This window comes from Chinchilla lanigera, unplaced genomic scaffold, assembly GCF_000276665.1.
Source record: "Chinchilla lanigera isolate Chin_1 unplaced genomic scaffold, ChiLan1.0 scaffold00017, whole genome shotgun sequence".
Taxonomy (NCBI): Eukaryota; Metazoa; Chordata; class Mammalia; order Rodentia; family Chinchillidae; genus Chinchilla; species Chinchilla lanigera.
In genome coordinates, this window is record NW_004955418.1 from 16873469 (window position 1) to 16892303 (window position 18835).

At 42.0% G+C, this 18835-nt stretch overlaps 1 protein-coding gene across 2 annotated transcripts in view; it reads left to right on the forward strand.

The window, feature by feature from the left end:
• Window positions 1-18835, forward strand: part of Spata9 (spermatogenesis associated 9) — a 30297-nt gene extending 11462 nt beyond the window's left edge. For both annotated transcript variants that reach the window (XM_005382239.2, XM_005382236.2), the window contains exons 3-5: window positions 1772-1993; window positions 13853-13948; window positions 18352-18835. In XM_005382239.2, coding sequence (XP_005382296.1) covers window positions 1772-1993; window positions 13853-13948; window positions 18352-18639 — 606 coding nt within the window. In that variant the 3' untranslated portion in view covers window positions 18640-18835. The remainder of the gene's footprint in view (window positions 1-1771; window positions 1994-13852; window positions 13949-18351) is intronic.

Here is an 18835-nt window from a genome sequence, read left to right on the forward strand (position 1 = left end):
TCTCAAAAAGACAAAAAAAAAAAGAAAGAAAAAAAAAAAAAAGAGGGAGGGGGAAACTACAGAGCATTAGCAAGGGGCCTGTACTGCAGGCTAGGCGGCTGCCACAAAGTTCCATAGGTCCCACTCCTAAAACAAACAGTAGCAAATCGTAGTTAGATTGAAACCTAACTAATTTCAGCTGCTTTACCTGGAGGAGGTGGAGGAGATCAGGGTAGCAAAGCGCAGAGTCACAAGAAAAACACACTGTGTGCTGGAGCTTTGGACGCCGCTGGAACTATGGGTCTCTCCCGGGTGGGCTCAGAGGAGGTGAGGAGGTGATTGCACCCGAGTGTTACCCCGCTCCTTCCAGCGGCCACAGAACTGCTTTCAGGACTGCTTTCTCGCCGGTGCTTTGAGACTGGCAGTTTTAGCGCCCGCAATTCAGATGCGCTCTCTACTGTTAGTGCAGACTAGGAGGGCCCAGGCCACAGGCCGACCAGAGGACTCTTCTCAGAGAAGTTAACAAGTTAAACCTCGACGGGACCCCGGATGCTGCAGAACCGCGTCCTCCCTGAGAGACTGCGCAGCTTTGCGTTATCTGCAATGATAAAGCGGAACAGCGCGAGAAGTGCTGAGGTGGATGACAAAGTAATAGTAAATTATTTGGGGCTAAAATTTGAGGAATTATTGGCAAAAAAACCCATTTAAAAGAAATTTTGTATTTCAGTATTTAGGCTGAACAAATACTTAGAGATTCGAAATTATTTATTTTGAGCCAGACTTGGTGGTGCATAAATCCAGCCCTTCCGAGGCTGAAGCAGGAGGATCACTGGGCTACCAAAGTGGGTTGTGTCAAGGCCAGCGTGAACTGCATAGTGAGACCGTGTCTTATAAAAAACAAATAAAAATTACTTGTCTTTAACCAAGATTTATGAACCAATACTTGTCCCCAAGCTATATACTAAAACCTCAGAATAGGCCGTAAAATTACTTAAATGAATGACGGGAACGGTACTTGTTTGCTGTCTGGAATGCAACCTAACCACATTGTAAGTAATTTCCCCCATGGTTCGCTTTCCAGTACAGCAAAGAAAGAATTACATGTCATGAGTTTTGGTAATGCCATTTTTTTGAGACAGTTTCACTTTATAGTGCGGGCTGGCCTCAACCTTGAAAGGACCCTCCTGCCTCAGCCTCTTGAGTGCAGAGGTTACAGATGTGAGCCACTGCACCTGATTTGCCATAATTTTTTATCAGAATACTGATAGAATTTTTGAAGTTTAGAGAAGTAAAAATTTCTTAAGCTTATTGCTTAGCATAAAGGGCATTTGTTTAGTTTGCTTTGCATTACACACATATTTATATATACTATATGTATGTTCTGTTTTATCATTTTTAAGATTTTAAAAAGTAAACTAGGAAAATACCTGTGACAGTTTTGAATATGTACTACCGTTTGAATAATATGAATGTTGAATGATGTTGAATTAAGAATTATTTACTTCACGCGCTCTTTAAAAATCAATGCAAAAAAAGAGATAAGCCCAGAGAAAAAAATGAAAAATTCTATCTTTTGGCTAGTTTCTTCAAATCTGGATATTTACCCTAAAGAAAAAATATGCTCATGTACAGATTTAAGTGTGGGGGGCAATGAGCCACCGGGGCCCACACAGGACGATCGCTGTGCAGGACACGCGGGACATTGGTGGCCCTACGCCTCGTGCTTGCCCTTCGAAAGTAGGTTGGTGACCCAGTGGAGTCGCCCAGTTACTTTCAAAGGCTTCTGTTTCAGAAAGAAGAACCTGCGAAGAAAACATCAAAAATCAGAACGGCTGCGGCGTTGACCAAGAACCGCCCTGGACCTTGGTTTCGAGGGCTGAGCGGCCTGTCCTGGTGCTCCGGGGCCCTGGCGGGGCTGCTGCGGCCGCGGCTGGCGGGGAGGCTGGCGGAGCTGCGGGCCCTGTCCCGCCGCCAGCTGCACCAGCTCCTCGCGCCCCCGCCGGGCCCCAAGCAGGTGAGCGGTACCCCCGGGGACGGGAGGGACCCTGCTCCAGAAACTCCGAGGTCTGGAAACTGAAAAACTAGGACATGACGTCATCCTCCGGGCAACAGCTTACTTGGAGAGATGAATGAGTGGTTGGGCCTTTCTTCGGTATCTTATGGTTTGCATACATCCCAAAGGGGGAGTAATGTGGACCTTTTTTTCTACTATCAACCTCAGATTGTTCAAACTAAACACAAGTGTGTAAGCTACTATTTGAGTCAAACCTGAAAGCAACCCTACACCAAGTTGTAAAAATAACTGTGTTTTCCTGGGCCAGGTGAGACTGAAGCTGGAGGCTGAGGCAAGAGAATCCCTTGAATCAAAGTATATTGCACCAGTATTGTATAGTGAGAACCTGTCTGTTAAAAAAAGAAAGAAAAAGGGAAAAAGATTGTGTTTTGTTTCCGCTGATAACATTGTAGGTTTCCAAGATAATCTTTGCTTAGCATAATATATTGAGTATAGTTAACTCATCAAGATAGACCATCAATATTTAAATACATTTCATATTACATTTTATGCATTGTTTTATTGAGGCTCTGTTATATTTTGTTAAGGGAAACAGCTCTAATAACTTCTTAGGCCCTGGGCCGGGTACGGTGGTACATGCCTGTAGGCTTAGCACTAGGGCGGCTGAGATGGGGGGATAGCTACAAGTTCAAGGCCGGCCTGAACTACATAGCCAGACCCTGTCTCAAAACAAACAAACAAACAACAAAAAAGCCCCCCAAAACAAAAAAAATGTTCAGGTTCAATTTTCTTCAGGTCTGTTTTCTCTTTTCCTAAGCTTTGTAGTAAAGAGCTTTAGGTTTTTCAATATGTACATTTTTTGAAATAGCCTAGATTTTCACAACAAAAAATTCAGTCTTGCAAGTCTGGCATCTCATCCCCGTCACTGGAGGATGAGAAAGCCAGGCTCCAATTAGGTGAGGCCAAAAGAAGGAGATGTGTTAGCCTGTGCTGTAAACCGTTCAGAGTCCTTCAGCTCCCGAGGCAGCTGGTCCTGTTTCTTTCTTTCCATTTCTTGGTTCTGCTTGCTCTATGCACTGGGAGTTTGGCTTTCCCTTGGTGAATTGCAGCCGATCCCTGGGCTACATCCTTCCAGGCTCCAGCACAGTGGGAGAGAGACAGTCCTGGCTGCAGTGTCCCAGCAAAGTCCTCGGCTTCCCTGGGGCCCGGTGCACCTCTCAGGGCTTGCTTCTAACCCGGGGGAACGGGATGCAGGATCGACCTGCGCCGCGCTCCCTGCTGCAGTCTGTATCCCGTGACAGGAGAGGGGCGCGGAGAGTGGGCCCCCAACGCAAATCTGATTGTATGTAAGATGCGAAAATGAATGGCAGATGGCCCAAATCAAGCGTCTAACGAACATCCTGTTGTGTAGGAGTCTTTAAACACAAGTTTTAATGTTGTGTTTGCTGTGCATAATGATTACGCTCGCTGTGGGGAGCGGATATGTGTCTAGAACACATCTTAGTCCTTTTTACCTCCCTGGCCGCCTCCGCCCTTCCCTCCTTCCCTCTCTCATTCCCTTTCCCATGTTCAGGGGAGCCATCTCCCTGTTTGTGATGCTCAAATTAGGCCAGGCCAGGCTAGGCTAGGTTAGGTTAGGCCAGGTTAGGTTATTTTTGTCTTTACTTATACTTTGGGTCTCTTATGTAAGGGAAATCGTGATACTGACTCTCATGTGTCTGATTTTACTTAACATTACAGTCTCAAGGTGCATCTAGTTACCTACAAACGACTCAAATTTACCCTTCTTTATGGCTGAGTAGTGCTCCATTGTGTGTAAATACCACATTTTCTTTATCCATTCATCTGCTGATGGACATGTAGGCTGTTTCCCAGATCAAGCTATTATGAATTGGGCTGCTATAAATGTGGGTATGCATATATCACTTCAATATGTGTCTTTAACTCTTTCAGGAAGAGTCCTAGAAGAGGAATAACTGTGTCAGATGGAATTTCTAGTTTTAATTTTTGAAGAATCAAAATTAATTTCTTTAGGCAAAGATATTGACTTTTTCTCTTTTTTTTTGGAGACAGGGTCTTCCTATGTATTTCAGGCTGGGTCTTGAATTTACTACATAGCCCCGGCTGACCTCAAACAGCAATCCTCCTGCCTCAGCCTCCTGAGTACTGGGATTACGGGCATGCACCAACACGCCCAGCTTTGACATTTTCCAAAACAGCAGATATTTCAAATACAAGCTGCCTGAGAACATTTATTACAGGTTCCTTTATAATACCTGATATTTAGGGAAGTAAAAAATGCCTTGTTTTTAACCACTGCTGTCTCTAAAAACTACAAATCTTATTGCTATGTCTTTAGATCATCCAAAGAAACGTAGCCAAACTGTATTATCTTCAGTTCTCTCTGACATATCCTTCTAAGTCTGTTTTGCTTTGCTATTTCTTTGCTTGCTTTGCCATGCCTGTAGTTTTTATACAGTGTTGGTACCAGCAATGTAAAGAACAGTTCTACATTTAAGATGAAATCGCACTTAGAAGCGCTGTCTGTTATGCCATTCAGTCTTTTTTGCTTCTCTGCTAAGTCACAGCTGTAAAAGATCTGAGATTTTAGTGGTTTTTTTGAGACAAGGTCTCAGTATGTAGTTCAGGCTGACCTTGAACTCACTATATAGCCCAGGATGGTCTCAAACTCGCAACTAGCCTCCTGCCTCAGCCTCCCAACTGCTGGGATTACAGGTGTGTGCTACCACGCCAGGGTAAAATCTGAGAATTATACTACTATCAGGGTAATCAGTTAGTCTGCAACAATTACACACACAGGCATGCACACACACAAAGGCACAAGAGCCTTGGGTCAGGAACATAGATTGTTATCCACAATAAAAGCATCAGCCATGGCAATATTGTGTTGGTTTCGCCACTTCATTGCCAGAGGGCAGGGTGATGAGCTTCAGATGTGGCCTGTGTTTGGAGTAGGTTACGACACAAGGAAGAGGAACCTTGAAATTAAGAGACCGAGTTTTTCTGTGCACACTGACAGTCTGTCTCCTCTCCTGTGGTAAGGAAGAGAAGGAACAATCACTACCCTGGGATGCAGGGAATGCCTCGGGAGAAGCAGGACAGGCCTTTATCTCCGCTGTCTTAAGATATGTGTGCCGAGTGCATTGCTCCCTCTCAGGAGGGTCACAACTTCTCTCCCTCCGAGGCAGTGTGCTGTTCAAGTACGTACTTTGCTGCAAAGCTCCAGTGTGTGTAATAATGAGACACATCTGTGAAGAACAGACTTGCGATACTCATGAAAATTCACTGGCTGGAAAAAAAAAAGGAATCTCTATTCCAGTTGAACTTGTGTTTTCTTTTATCCAGTAATGGAAACAAAAACAAGTATCTTTGCCATTTGCCTTGATTGACAGTGAGATTCTGAGGCAAAGTTAGAGTGCAGTTGTGATGATTTATTCCAGGAACCTCAAAATGAAAGAAACAGGCGTGGGGACCAAGTGACTTGTGCAAGACCTGTATATCAGCTACCTCCTGTGACATCAGTTCAGAATCAACCCTTATGAAATCCCTTCTCCTTGCTCTTGTTCTAATTACAGAAAGCAATTCATGAAGATCTCAACCAAACTTAAAATGCTGGTGATATCTGTCATACCCCAGAATCTCCTGAAGTTGATGTGAGCACGTCCATGCATACTTTTATGTCTTACTACATTTGTGTGCATCTGTTTAGAGGATATAGTGTTACCCTATATATATTTAAAATTTATATAAATTATATTGGATTACACTTATCCTTCTGTAACTGGCTGTTTTATTCAGCATTACTAATATAGGTAGCTATGGTTTATTTTATCTTCTTTGTGGTATTCCAGTGTAAGAAAGAAGAAGCCACAGTTTGTTGGTTGCTGGGCAGATGGACAATTTAGTTTCCTTTTTCGGTTTCTCTTACAGGCAGTGCTATCCTAAACATGCTTGGGAATGCCACCTTGTCCGCGTGGGTGTGACATTCTCCAGGTGTGCATCTGGGGGCCCTGCTCCGAGTTTATTAGCTGTTACCGAACTGTACCAAAGGAAGGGAGAGTTGTTCTGATTCCTAAATCTGAGGACATATCCTTCAATTCAGGAGAATTCTTAGCAGTTCACACACTGCCTCTGCGTCATTTCTCTGACGACTTTCTCTGTATCGCCTATAAAATACGCTTTGGTCCTTCTCATTTCACTCCTTATGTGGATTTACCTTCCTCGTGTTTTCCTTACCTCATCTCTCCTGGATGCATCCTGAGCAACTGCTTGTGTCTATAATGCTCTATTACTCATTCAGTGTATTTTAAGTTTAAGTCATTTAAGTTTATTATTTCTAAAGGTTCTATTTGGTATGAGACTAAAAGTTCCTTTGCTTTTCTTTTCAATGTGCTTTATAAAAAATACATTCAGAATGATTATTTCAATATACTTAAATGTTCTCTGAAGTATTGAGGGTGCTAATTTTTTTGACTGTTGTGCTCTATAAAGTATCATACTCACTGTAGATAATTTCCTTATGTTTGGTGATTTTATTTTAATGGGAATTTCTCTAGCTTTTTGTTATTGTTGTTTATTTATTTATTTATTTATTTATTTATTTATTTATTTATTTTTGAAACAGGGCCTCACTAGGTGATACAGTTGGCCTTGAACTCACTATGTAGTCCAGGGGGGCCTCAATCCTTCCTTGACTTGCTAGTTACGTGCCTTGCTGTGCTAGTCAAGTGCTCCAGCACTGAGCTGCATCCCCAGCCCACTTTTATTTTTAAATAAAAGTCCCACTTATGCCTCTAGAGGAATTTTGCTTGTGGCTCAGGGATCTCAGCTATCTGGGATGAATCTTTATATTTTTTCAGCTTAGCTTTTTCTACCTCATGCTGGCAGGGTAAATTCAGACCCCTTTATGAGGGGCATGCCTGAGGTTTTAATTTCTTATGGGGAAAATTCCAGCCCCGAGTGGAGAAAAGCTTCTTTCTTTTCTCTCTGTATTATTGAGTGCACATGTTAGAGTCCAATTTCACTGACACTGTGGCTCTGCGAGGGTCCAGTCCCCGCTTTATAGCCATCCAAGTCTCATCTCCGCTGCTTGCACTGAAAGTGAGGCACCCAAACTGGGTCCAGCAACAGCCCAGAGACCCTGGAAGCCCAGCTCAGATACTGGCTGCTCCGGCTGCAGTTCCCTCTGTGCTCCAGGTGCAAGGGATCTCCTTTCCTTTCCATAACCTCTCCTTTATATTACATTTGGGGGACTAATTTTGTATGGAATTTCTTGCTGTGTTAGTGCTAGCGGTTCCACACAGTTCTGTCTTTCTGTGTCCCTGGAACCAGCTGCCCTTTGGCTTTGCGCAGTCTCTTCCTTCCAGGTTTTAGTATAAGGTGGTAAAATTTCTTTTGGGAAATAAGTGAAATACAATTCAACTTTTTCATGCACTCAGCAATATTTATTGAAACTTTGATATGTGAAATCACTAGTTTAGGTACTAGGGATTCAGAAGTATCTGGCCCTTCCCCCACAGACTGTGAGACTGATAGGTAAATAAGTGAACAATGTCCACAGGCATAGCGAGTACAAGATTAAAGAGTTCAGAGTATATTATTGGGCAGGGGCTATAGCTCAGCGGCTTAAGTGCTTGCCTGGCAAGCCTGAGGTCATGAGTTCAATTCCTGGTCCCCCCCAAAAAAATAAATAAATAAAAACAAAGTATACTATGGAAGCGCCGAGAAGAGCCACAGAATTTCAAAGGGTGGTCAACACAGACTTTTCAGAAGATAATGATATTCTTATCTGAGACTTGAAGGAAGAAGAATTAGGCAAAGAAATAAGACATCCCTCCAGAAATACAACAGTACAGATTCAGATGCGGAAGGGAGACACAGCGTGACTTGTTTGGGGAACGGAAGTGGTTCTGCCTGGTTGTGGTGGGGCAAGGGAAGTTAGGCTAAGGTCACCGGTTCCAGGGTCCTTGAGAGCTGGGGCTAAGAAAGGGAAGAAGCTTCGCTTGAATGATAAACAGTGTTGGGATAGAGAAGCAGGACTGCCACTAAGAGGAAACTAAGTTGTAGCCAGAAAGAACACGTATCAAGTCTGAAAGACTCGGTGAGGACAGAAAGAGCAGTATGAATCTGAATACCCGGGCCCAGAGAGGAACACAGGTGAGGTGAGACACGGCAGAGGGCAATGGATGGCTCCGGGGATGGAGTGAAGCCATGGCACCGAGTGTGACGCACGGCGTCACAGCAGGGAGAAGCCACATGAAACACCATTCAGCTTAGCCTGGGTGGACTCCGGCGTGAACTCCTGCAAGAATTCCCCCAGCTGCCTGAATTAAGGTGGAGCTTTGTGAGAGCTGGGGTTCCGATGCAGATAGATACGCTTTGAGTACGCACGGGATATCTCTCCCTGAAAACTTGAATGTGGGAAGGAAGGGGCCTAGTCAGCCATCTGAAGGTGCGTTCCAGACAACTTCCTCAAGTCATCTGCCTCAGCGCTGATCTGAGGGTGAGTAAAGATGGAAAGATGCCTTTGTACCTGGGATAAAATGCTTCTACCAAAATTCTCTCGCGTCCCATCATATTCTCTCATCTTGTGTGTCTGAAAATACCAGTGAGGCCGATTACCTCCCTGAAGAACATGAAGACGGAGGGGCATTTCCATTAGGACACTCACAATGGCTCGCAAGCATTTCAGCCCTTGGATGGGAGAAGAGGGCTGAGGTGACACCTTCAGTGATGACTTGCTCAGGATGGTCCGAAAATGGGTGCTAGTCTAGGCACTTAATAGTCTACCCAGGCCTCTTTGGTTGGGTGTCTAGGTCTAGAGCCTGTCCTGTATTTCTTAGCATACTGAAATGCCTCCTGAAGATTCATTTGACATAAATGAGCAAAGAAAAGATCGCTAACCTGTTGTAACCTGAACACAGGGGGCCCAGAGCCTCTCTAGTGGCCACTTGTTAAAGCCGCTTCCCTGGTGCCGGGCTCTATGGCTGCCGGGTCAGGCTGCTCCTCCGTGCCCTCCAGGTTCTGCGGGCTGAGAGGAAGCAGCTGGCTCGGTGAGGGGAGGAAGAGAATGCAGAGTAGAGGAGTCCCTGGAGGTTTCCGACTTCAGCAGCCCCAGAACTTACAGAACGGTGCATCTGCCCAGCTTTGTGAGTGACCCGGCCGAGGGACGCCTGTAGCTGCTGTCACTGCAGTGACCTAGATCATCAGCGGAACCGCTGACTCTGGCCAAGACGCCTTGGCTTCCAGACACAGTTGTGGATTCTGGTGCCAGTGCAAGGCTGAGAAGCGGGAGCTCCCCGCTACAAGGCCTCTGAGATGATGGTTTCTGCTTCAGTCAGGCACCGGGGAGTGGCACAGGGCAAGACGCGGGTGACGGTGAAGCAAACCCGCAGCCCCTCCACGCCTGGGGGTTCCATTTCATCCCAGGGAACTGGGGCCCTCTCTTCCGGAAGAAGGTCAGGAGTTTAAGTGAAGTTTTCCCTCGCTCCCAGCCCTCCAAGGAAGACTTCAGTTTGGCGTTTAAACTATAAACTATAAATATCGAGAACTTTTGTGTGGTTTTGACAGGCCTGTAACGAGGGTAACGTGGCTGGTGTGATTCAGACCTGGGAAAAGAGGCCATTTCCTAGGAAGTAGAACCTCTGAAAGAAATACTCCAGGTAGAACAAGAGCCTGGCACTTTTGACCTTTATAGGACCCCGCCTAATCATACTTTGCTCAAGAACAGTGCTCCCCCGGGTGCTGAGACTGGGATAAACCAAGTAAACAGCTTTCCTTACAAACTGCTGAGCGTCTTTCATGGGCTCATGAGTGTGAGCCGCTGGGCCAAGTCATGGGCATGTAGCGATTTCAAACTGACAGGAAACACTTTTTTCCCCTGGACTAGAACTTTACAGAGGCAGTGTTTTTCTACTATTTATTCATGGATCACAGAGCTAGAGTGTCTTCTGTGACTCCTTTTGTATTGCTCATCAAGGTAGTTTTGGACAACATAAACTAAGCCTGACCTGGTAATTCTCCAACCTTCTGGCCAAAGATGAGTGCATCTTTGTTTTCTCAATTGCTTGTAATTGGCTTTCTTCTGATTTATGTCATCATTAGTGAAAATAAAATGAACACAGATGTTTCTTTTATGAGATGAGGTGGTCAAAATCATGTGGGAGAATTTTAAAGGCTGAAATATTTTTAATATTCAGGTATTCATATATTATGTTAATGTTACCAAGCTAAAAAAAAAAAGAAATATATGGATATAACATTGATGTCAAGATACTTTTAACTCAAATGTACAAATAAAATGAAACTCATAAAATAAGATTAAATTTTTTAAGTAGGCCAAGATAATCTAAAGATTGTGACTTACCAAATTTCTCCTATTTTTTCCTGTTCTTACTGTGCACTCTTCTCAGTAAAAGTAAACTAAAACTGAAAGAATGTTTTTTTTTGTTTTGTTTTGTTTTTTTTTATCTTTTTGACAAAATTCTATGCAGTTCAGGCTGGCCTTGAACTCACTTTGTAGCCCAGGCTGGTCTTGAACTCGCAATGATCCTCCTGCCTCCCTGTCTTTGTTTTTTGCCATACGGTTTCACTATGTAGTGCAGGCTGGCCTTGAATTTGCCTATATAACCCAGGCTGGCCTCGAACTCACAGTGATCCTCCTGCCTCAGCCTCCCAAATGCTGGGATTACAGGTGTGTGCTACCATGCTTGGCGAAATAGAGTGGTTTTTTTTTTTGTTTTTTTTTTTTTTGGTACTGGGAATCGAACTCACAACCTCCCGCTCGCTGGGCAGGCACTGTGCCACTGGCCCTAGAGTGGTTTTTAATATGAAAAACATATTGAAAGTGAGTTATAAAATTGAAAATGGCCACTTGCCAGTGGACACAAATTCTGGAGGAAACATTTTCTACGGGGATGATTTGTTACACGGATGGAAAGCATTCATTAAAACCATCAAAACAAGGAAAAAATGGCCCTTAGGCAAGATACAGATTAACTGTTCGAAAGCATGACATATGTCGGCTACATAATCCATTCCAAAACTGACCAGTTCTAATTTCTCCCAGGGGAGGGACTAAACCTGAGAAGGGTGTAGTGACGCGCACACGGTACCTTCACGCAGGCGCTGCTCTGATGGTGCCGTCTGCAGCCTGCCGCTTCCCGCTTGTGACCGCCCCCCCTCGCACCCCCGCCTTGTGTTCCTGTGTGCGCACACCCTTGAACCTCTGCGCTCTGCTCGGGCGCATCTCGGTGGCGTTGTCCGTCCCTCTCCTGAACCTTCTGCCTCTACTCATATGCGTGTCTCCGTGTAGCCTTACCGCCGGTTGCCAAGGCCTGCTGTCATTTTGATTCTTCTAGCAAACAGCAAAAAGCAACCCATGCTTCACTTCCTGGAAAGTCTTTACCAGACCCAGGGAGTCTGGGAAAATTTCCAGGCTGATTTATGCAGGGAATAGGCTAGAACTTCCCGTGTCTATGCCCGCATCTAGGTGTTGGTACGGCCTGACGAGAAAGGAAGAGGAAAGGAAACAGCCCAGACCCACCCAGCAGAGAAGCAGTCATTCAGAAGGAGGCAGGGAAGCTGTAATGGGCGATTCTGTTGTGCATTCAGGAGTGGTAGCAGTAGGTAAAACACGAACGTACATTTTTCCCCTGCATTTAGCTAGTAACATGATGCAGAGTGCACTTACATTTTAATAATTTCATTTATAAAAAAACTACATGCTCTTTCAATTTGAAGAATACAGAAAACATGAAAGAATTTCATCTCTCTAAATCCATATTCCTATTTCATGGATTTGTTTGATGATAAAATGACACAGTGGAAGTAAGACTGTTAGAATAGAGTCTGGCATATCATGACTGTTATATGAATGTCAGCTAGATAAGGGCCATATTAAAAACACTACAACTGTTGAAATTGTGGTGCATTTCAGTCCCTATTTTTTCTGTGCAAAGTTAACTATTTTTATCATAAAAATATTGGAATACTTTTAAATTGAAATATGCAGACTAGTGTGCAAATCATTGTGTACAAGTTAATCAATTTTCATAAACTGAACACAATCTATACTTCAATCACCCATAAACAGCTCCCCTCAAATCTCATGCTAGTTTCTGGTCACTAATCTTACCCTTGCTAGGAGAACTGTTTGCTTGACTTCCACAGCATAGCTGGGTTTGGCCTATTCCTGCTTGGAATGGAATCGTTTGTTATGCTTATGACTTTCTTCACCTGTCATAAGGGACTAACAATGGCTATCACGTCCCTTGATGCCATCTGTGTTCAAGAATTCTACTAGGCATTCTATTTCACTTCCTAGCAAACCTATGAATAAATATGAGCTACTGCAATATTGTCTTTTACTGCTGTTCACAAGCAGAGTGTTCCAAGGCAGCAGTTTCCTGATCAGATTAAGTGTTTGGGTCCTTTAGAGGAGTCCTGGTTTAAATCTAACTTTATTATTCACTGGCTATATCATCAAGGGTATGTTTCCTATTTCCCTTTTTTATTTTTGTAGAATGGGGATAATAGTAATACCAAGTTCCTGTGATTAAGAGTTAAATTGAATGTTTTATTAAAGCACAGTTTTTGTGGTGGTTGTTAAGATGGGAGTCTTGCTACGCTGCCCAGACTGATCTTGAAGCCCCAGCTCAAGCAGCTTGCTGCCTTAGCTTCCTGGGGAGCTGGGACTCCACGGGTATGCCACCACATCCTGCTTACAAAGCACATAAAACAGGACCTGTTATGCAGTGTCCTATGTGTTTGTTTAATAAAATTTGACCACATTCATCACAAGCACTTTTTAAAAGATTGCATAATTTATTTGGGAGTAGATACAGTATAGTTTTCCTACCCATTCTGTTATTAACTGTTTCAGTCTTTTCAATGTTATAATTTTTTTTTAATGGTACTGGAAATCTCACCCAGGGCCTTGCACATGCTAGGCAAACACTCTCCCACTGAACTATGACTTTTTCATGAACATGTATACATTGTCCTTTAGTATCTGTATGTACTTTCTACCGCATATTTACATAATTTTATTAGCTACGACGCGTATCTCTTGGAAATTCATTGAAGCCGCCGGTGGGTTGGCTATCATCTCAGAGGAGAGTGGCTGCCACTTCGTTGCTGAATGGGAGGACCAGGAGGTTTCACCTAATGTCCTCCTTGTACATCTTGCTCAAGGCAGCAGAGGGGCCCATGACACAGTACAGTTCCCTTACACTGAGTATGTTACACTGCTCTGTTTGCAGCAGAGACACCTATTCCAGAAGCATCTGAGAGGCAAATTCATTACTGGTATAAACTCCTGTGTTTCAAAACACTGCTGGATGCAAGCACAGGGCAGTTCCTGAGTTTAATGATCCTTTAAAGTCAGTGCTGGCCTACATGAGTCTCATGACTGACATTTCCAAGCAAGTCACTAATCTTCAGGAAATTCTTAGTATTATGTTGCCTGTTTGCTTAATTGAGGTTGTGAACAATTTAGTAAAGAATGGTTACACGAGTTTGAACAATGAAAAGAATGTTTTGCCAAGGCGCACAGCAGTACCTCCTAGTGGACACAGTTTGGAATCGTAAGTTGATTTAGATTTCAGAAATGAAATGTTTTATTCTTTAGTCACAGTTTTGACAAGAGAGCACAGAATCTTATTAAAAGAAACAAGTAAACAAATATATTTTCACAATGTGAAAAGGCCCAGATGCGAGGTAGATGACTTTCTTTAGGAAAAAAGTTGAAATTTTTATTTTATGGCAACTGTGTTAAGTATACTACTGAAGCACTAAAAATTTTGGTTTTAGTTAAGAAAATCTTTTGTGTTTTTGCAGGCCGGAAAGAGTTTTTTCTTTGAAATCATTTCTTTTCCAGCAAAGACTGCTTTAACTGGCATGATGTATGCTTCATATGCAGCACTCATTTATTTGGTAAGTTAAGAAAATTATTAGACTCTAGAAACAAGTATACTTATTTTAATACAGTGTACTATTTACAGTATTGTCTTTAGTTGTACTATTCACAAACTAAGATGCCATTCTCTCGTTATGCAAAATTTTATAAAGTTTACTGCCCTTTGCAGACTCTTGGTCAGAACATTTTAGCGTTTGCTTTCATTTAGCAAACACAGTTGTTTTGTTCCAGCCACTGTCCCGTGACGGCTGAGGTTCAGCACTCCATTATTCTGGGTCAGTGAATCTGGGGAACACAAGTATTCGTGTACAGGATTTTGATTATAAGTACTGTGTGTGGCAAAAATGTAAACAATTGTATCAACAACTGTATCAATTATAAGAGCTTTATTTTCTGTTAATAGCCATGTATACTTAATTTTTAAAACCAGGACATACAAAAATAAAAGTACACAACTTCATGTGTTATCACAAAATCTATCAATCTATGAACACCATTGGGTCAAGATTCAAAATTATTATTCCAGAAGCCACTTTCTTGCCTCAAAATCACTACCATCCTGTATAAAACAATCATTACTCTGGCTTATAATTCCATAGACAGTTCAGCTTTCTGAATTATATGTGAATGAAACTGTATAGTACAACATGTATCTTTTGTATTTGTCTTCTTTTGCTCAATATTGTCACTGCGAGATTCATTTGTTGCCTATAAATTTTTTAAAAATCCCATGCTTCTTCAATCTCTTAGCAGTGTCATTTAAAGTTCTTAATTTCAATGTAGTTTAATTTACTGTTTTATTTTATGTTAAGTACTTTTTGTGTCTGAACGAATCTTGACCTGGAGCCTGAGGTCATGAAAATCATGTTATAATCTAGAAGCTATATAATTTTACCCTCCACTTTTATAATGCGTGTGAAATTGGCACCAGGTAACGGCCAAATATTTACCCTATGAGTGTCCAATTGATCAACCCATTTATCAGAAAAAAGACCCCTTTTGCCACTGTTCTACAAGACTTTGTCATAAATCGTGTCCTTTCAATTTAGATCTGTTTATGGAGTGCCACTTGTCCATTCTTGCATCAGTGCAGCCCTGCATTAATTATGATCTCTTGATAGCTGCTAGAGTAAGTCCTCCTCCTCATCCATGAACATAATACATCATTCAATTTACTTTAGCTTTCTCAATTTTTAATCATTTTTATGTTTTTGTCAGCATCGTATGTTAAATTTTTTTTTATCATATTGAAATGTACAATGACAGTTGTGTGTATGTGTCTGAACTAGCTGATTCTAAAATGTACAGGGAAATAAATGCAGCGGGTCAATAACAGCAAGATATCTTTGAAAAAATGTATAACTTTTAAATATTTTTTTAAACCTGAATTTATCAAATATTTTGCAGGTATTTTAAATTTTTGAGAAGTGCCCAGTATTTTAAATTTGAATCTTATCTAAAATTAATACCAATGGAGCTAGGATATAAATACACTTCAAAAAAATAGGATGAGATGGTTATAGAAAACAAACAACTAAAATCAAAATAAACTTTAATTTTTCAAAGCTATTAAAATTATTCTGTACAATTTATAATGCTATAAATTTTATAAATAGATAATAGAAGCTTCGAGTGACTTGCTAATTGGTCCTATGTGCATCTGAATGTGGGAGAGGTCAAGGTTGGAATTATGGTTTAGAAAACAAACCATATGGCAAGTGCAAGGTCCTGAGTTTGATTCCTGCTACCAAAAATAAAAGACAAATCGTATGTGTTGGAGGTTAATGCCCTACAAGTGCAACCAGGTCAAGTGAAAAGAATCCTAAGTCAACAGGAACATGGAAAATGGTGACATTTAAAGTGAGCTAAGAAGGGATCCATTCACAAAGGAGACAAAGAAGCAACAATCAGAAAAGTAGAAAAATAATCAAGAGAAACAGTGTCAAGCAGATAAGAGACTCAGGAGGTTGTCAGCGGTTGTCAAATATAAAGAAAAAAATCTGAGTAAAATAAGGATTTAAGGTTGCGGTTAGTCATCCTGAGAACTACCCCAAGGGCATGATGGGATGTGGAAGGGAGAAATAAGCAGGTTTGATAGTGAATTAGAGGTGATACAATGGAAACCAAGAACACTGACTCTGGCTTGATCAAGAAAAGAGAACTGTGTAACAAGCAAGTAGGAGGTAGGGTCTCAGGGATTTTAAATTTTAGGCTGAAAGATGCTCATGCACATTATAAATTGCAGGGCAAGAGCCAGTCAAGAGTGAGAGGCTAAAAAGATAGAGAACAAATTGCTAGGACAGAAAATAAAACAAAGAGGAATATTGACTCTGATCCACACTTCATTTTCTGAGACTGGGGAAGGGTGGTCAGAATGGACACAGATATAACTTTGTAGGTGATGGAGGTGGGAATATGTCAAATAAGACAAGACTTTCTGACATTTTTTTCACAGTATGACATAGAAAATGATGATATTTGGCTTCAATGAATGAGACTATTTGTAGCTGGAAATAAGGACTTAAAGGTTTCTTTCTCTGGTGTGGGATGAGTTCCTGTAGAAGTTAATAAAAAAAATAGTAGCAGGGCATGGTGGTGCACTCCTGTAATCCCAGCACTCGGGAGGCTGAGGCAGGAGGATTATTGAGAGTTTGAGACCAGCCTGGGCTACAAAGTGAGCTCAAGGCCAGACTAAACTGCAGAGTGAGACCCTGTCTCAAAAAGAAAAAAAAAAAAAAAAAGTTCGTGACACTTAAACGAAGTATGGAACCAGGCAGTTCCTAGTTTTCTCCTATAGGCTCTATAACACAATCAAGAACCCAGATGCCATGGTCTGAATGCTTGTGTCCGCCCAAATTCTTACAGTGACCAACCCCCAAAGTGATGGTATGAGCAGGTGGTAACTCTGTGAGGCCAGCAGGCCTTCATGCACAGGATTAGTGACCTGATAAAAGAGGCCCCAAGAGCTTCTCCTTCCTCCCGCCACATGCAGACACCGCTGAAAGGTGCCACTGGTGTACTGCAAAGCAGGCCTCAGCGGACAAACAGTCTACAGCACCTTGCTTGACGGTGGGCTCCCCAACCTCCACAGCTGTGAGAAATGAGACTACTGAAGCTCCTCCGCTTATGGTATTCTGTTATCAGCAGCCTGAACAGACTAAGACACCAGGGCTTTTCTTTCTTTTCTTTTTTCCTCCTAGAAACGCTTTAGTTTGTAGACTGGTTGCCTCATGCTCAAGAGGGGCGAGAAAGGTCGAGGCCAAAGTCTTTCTCTTCATGCAGAAGGAAAACCTTTTCCAGAAATCCTTCCTGACCTCCTTCCCGGCAGGCACATCATCTGATTTTGTCCACCACGGGGTCACCCGGCCACACACCACAGGGAAGGGAGGGAAAGCGGCTGTGTCCCTGTGTCCCTTGTGAGAGGCAGGCATGAAAGTAGCAGGAGGGAAGAAGGAAACCGAGGCCCTCCAACCTGAGGCCGTCACCTGCTCAGGAAAACTTTATACCAATATGTAAAGTAAACTAGTTTAGGGTGTTTTTCTGTTCTGTGGAATTTTTTCTTGCCTTAAAAACCTGGTGTCATCATCATGAGCGAACTTACAGTGAGTTTAGTGAGTACAGTTCTTAGTGATTCTGACCTCTAAAGTTGTTTTTCTGCATTTTTTCACTACCCTCTTCCTAAAACACTGGCATTCTGGGAGGGAAAGTGGATCACATGTTTGATGACAAATCACTGATCTTACTAGCTTACTAAATTCTTATCAAAATAGTTATGTCCATATATATAAGTACAAGCAAAGTCTAGGAAGAAGAAAACTAAAACAAAAAAGTGTACTTTGAGATATTAAAGTATCTCAGGACAAATTCCATCTTCCAGAAAATGTTTCATTTAATCAAATCAGCAGAATAAAGATGTGCTGGGTGTGGACTACATAGTGAGTTCAAGGCCAGCTTGAATGGCATAGAGAGACCTTGTCTCAAAGAACAGGAACAAAAACAAAAATAAGATATGTGACATCTGATGGACTGAGAAAAAGACATAAAGTACATCTTTATAATTCAGGCATGGTGGGGCACATCTGTAATCCCATCACTTGGGAGGCTGAGGCAGGAGGATCACTGTGAGTTCAAGGCCAGCCTGAACTGCATAGTGAGACCCTGTCTCAAAAAAAAAAAAAGAATAAAGATATTTGGCATCAGATGAATTAAGAAAAAATATGTAAAGCACATCTTTATAAAGCACGGTAGGTTTTAAAGTGCTCTCTAGAGTGTCATATAAGATACTGAGAACAAGAAATCAGTTTCCCAATGCCTATCATGTATTACAGTTCTCGAAAGGAAGCACTTGAGGTTTTACTGATTTTTTTCTGTGATTTTTTTAAGAATTATTAATTTTTACACACATATCTTAATTATACAGGCAATCTGTGTTAATGCTGTGCTGGAGAAGGCAAGGAACATTTGTGAAGAAGAGGAAGTCCTAAGACAAAACAGAGAAAGTGAAAATTCTAGAAAAGCCTTTTCAGAGCCCGTGCTCTTGGAGCCTATGTTTCCTGAAGATGAAATCAAAGCAAAAGCTTACAGGTCACTGCCAGAGAAGCCAGACATTTCATATCATCCTGAGCTTCCTGGTAATACACAAAATAACAAGATCCAGGTTTTACATTCGGTGTTTGACCAGTCAGCTGAAACAAATGAGCAAATATGAATACAGATAACACTGGAGAAAGCTTAAGAGTTACACACGTAATGATGCGTTTCACCTGACAAAGCCAGGAGCTCAGTATAAATACATGTAGGCTCTGCTTTAATAAATAGGCGGGAGATGAGTACTAAAACTACTACTGAATGCAATTCTGTATTACTCATTTGGTAGGGAAAATAAAATCTTGACGTAGACTATC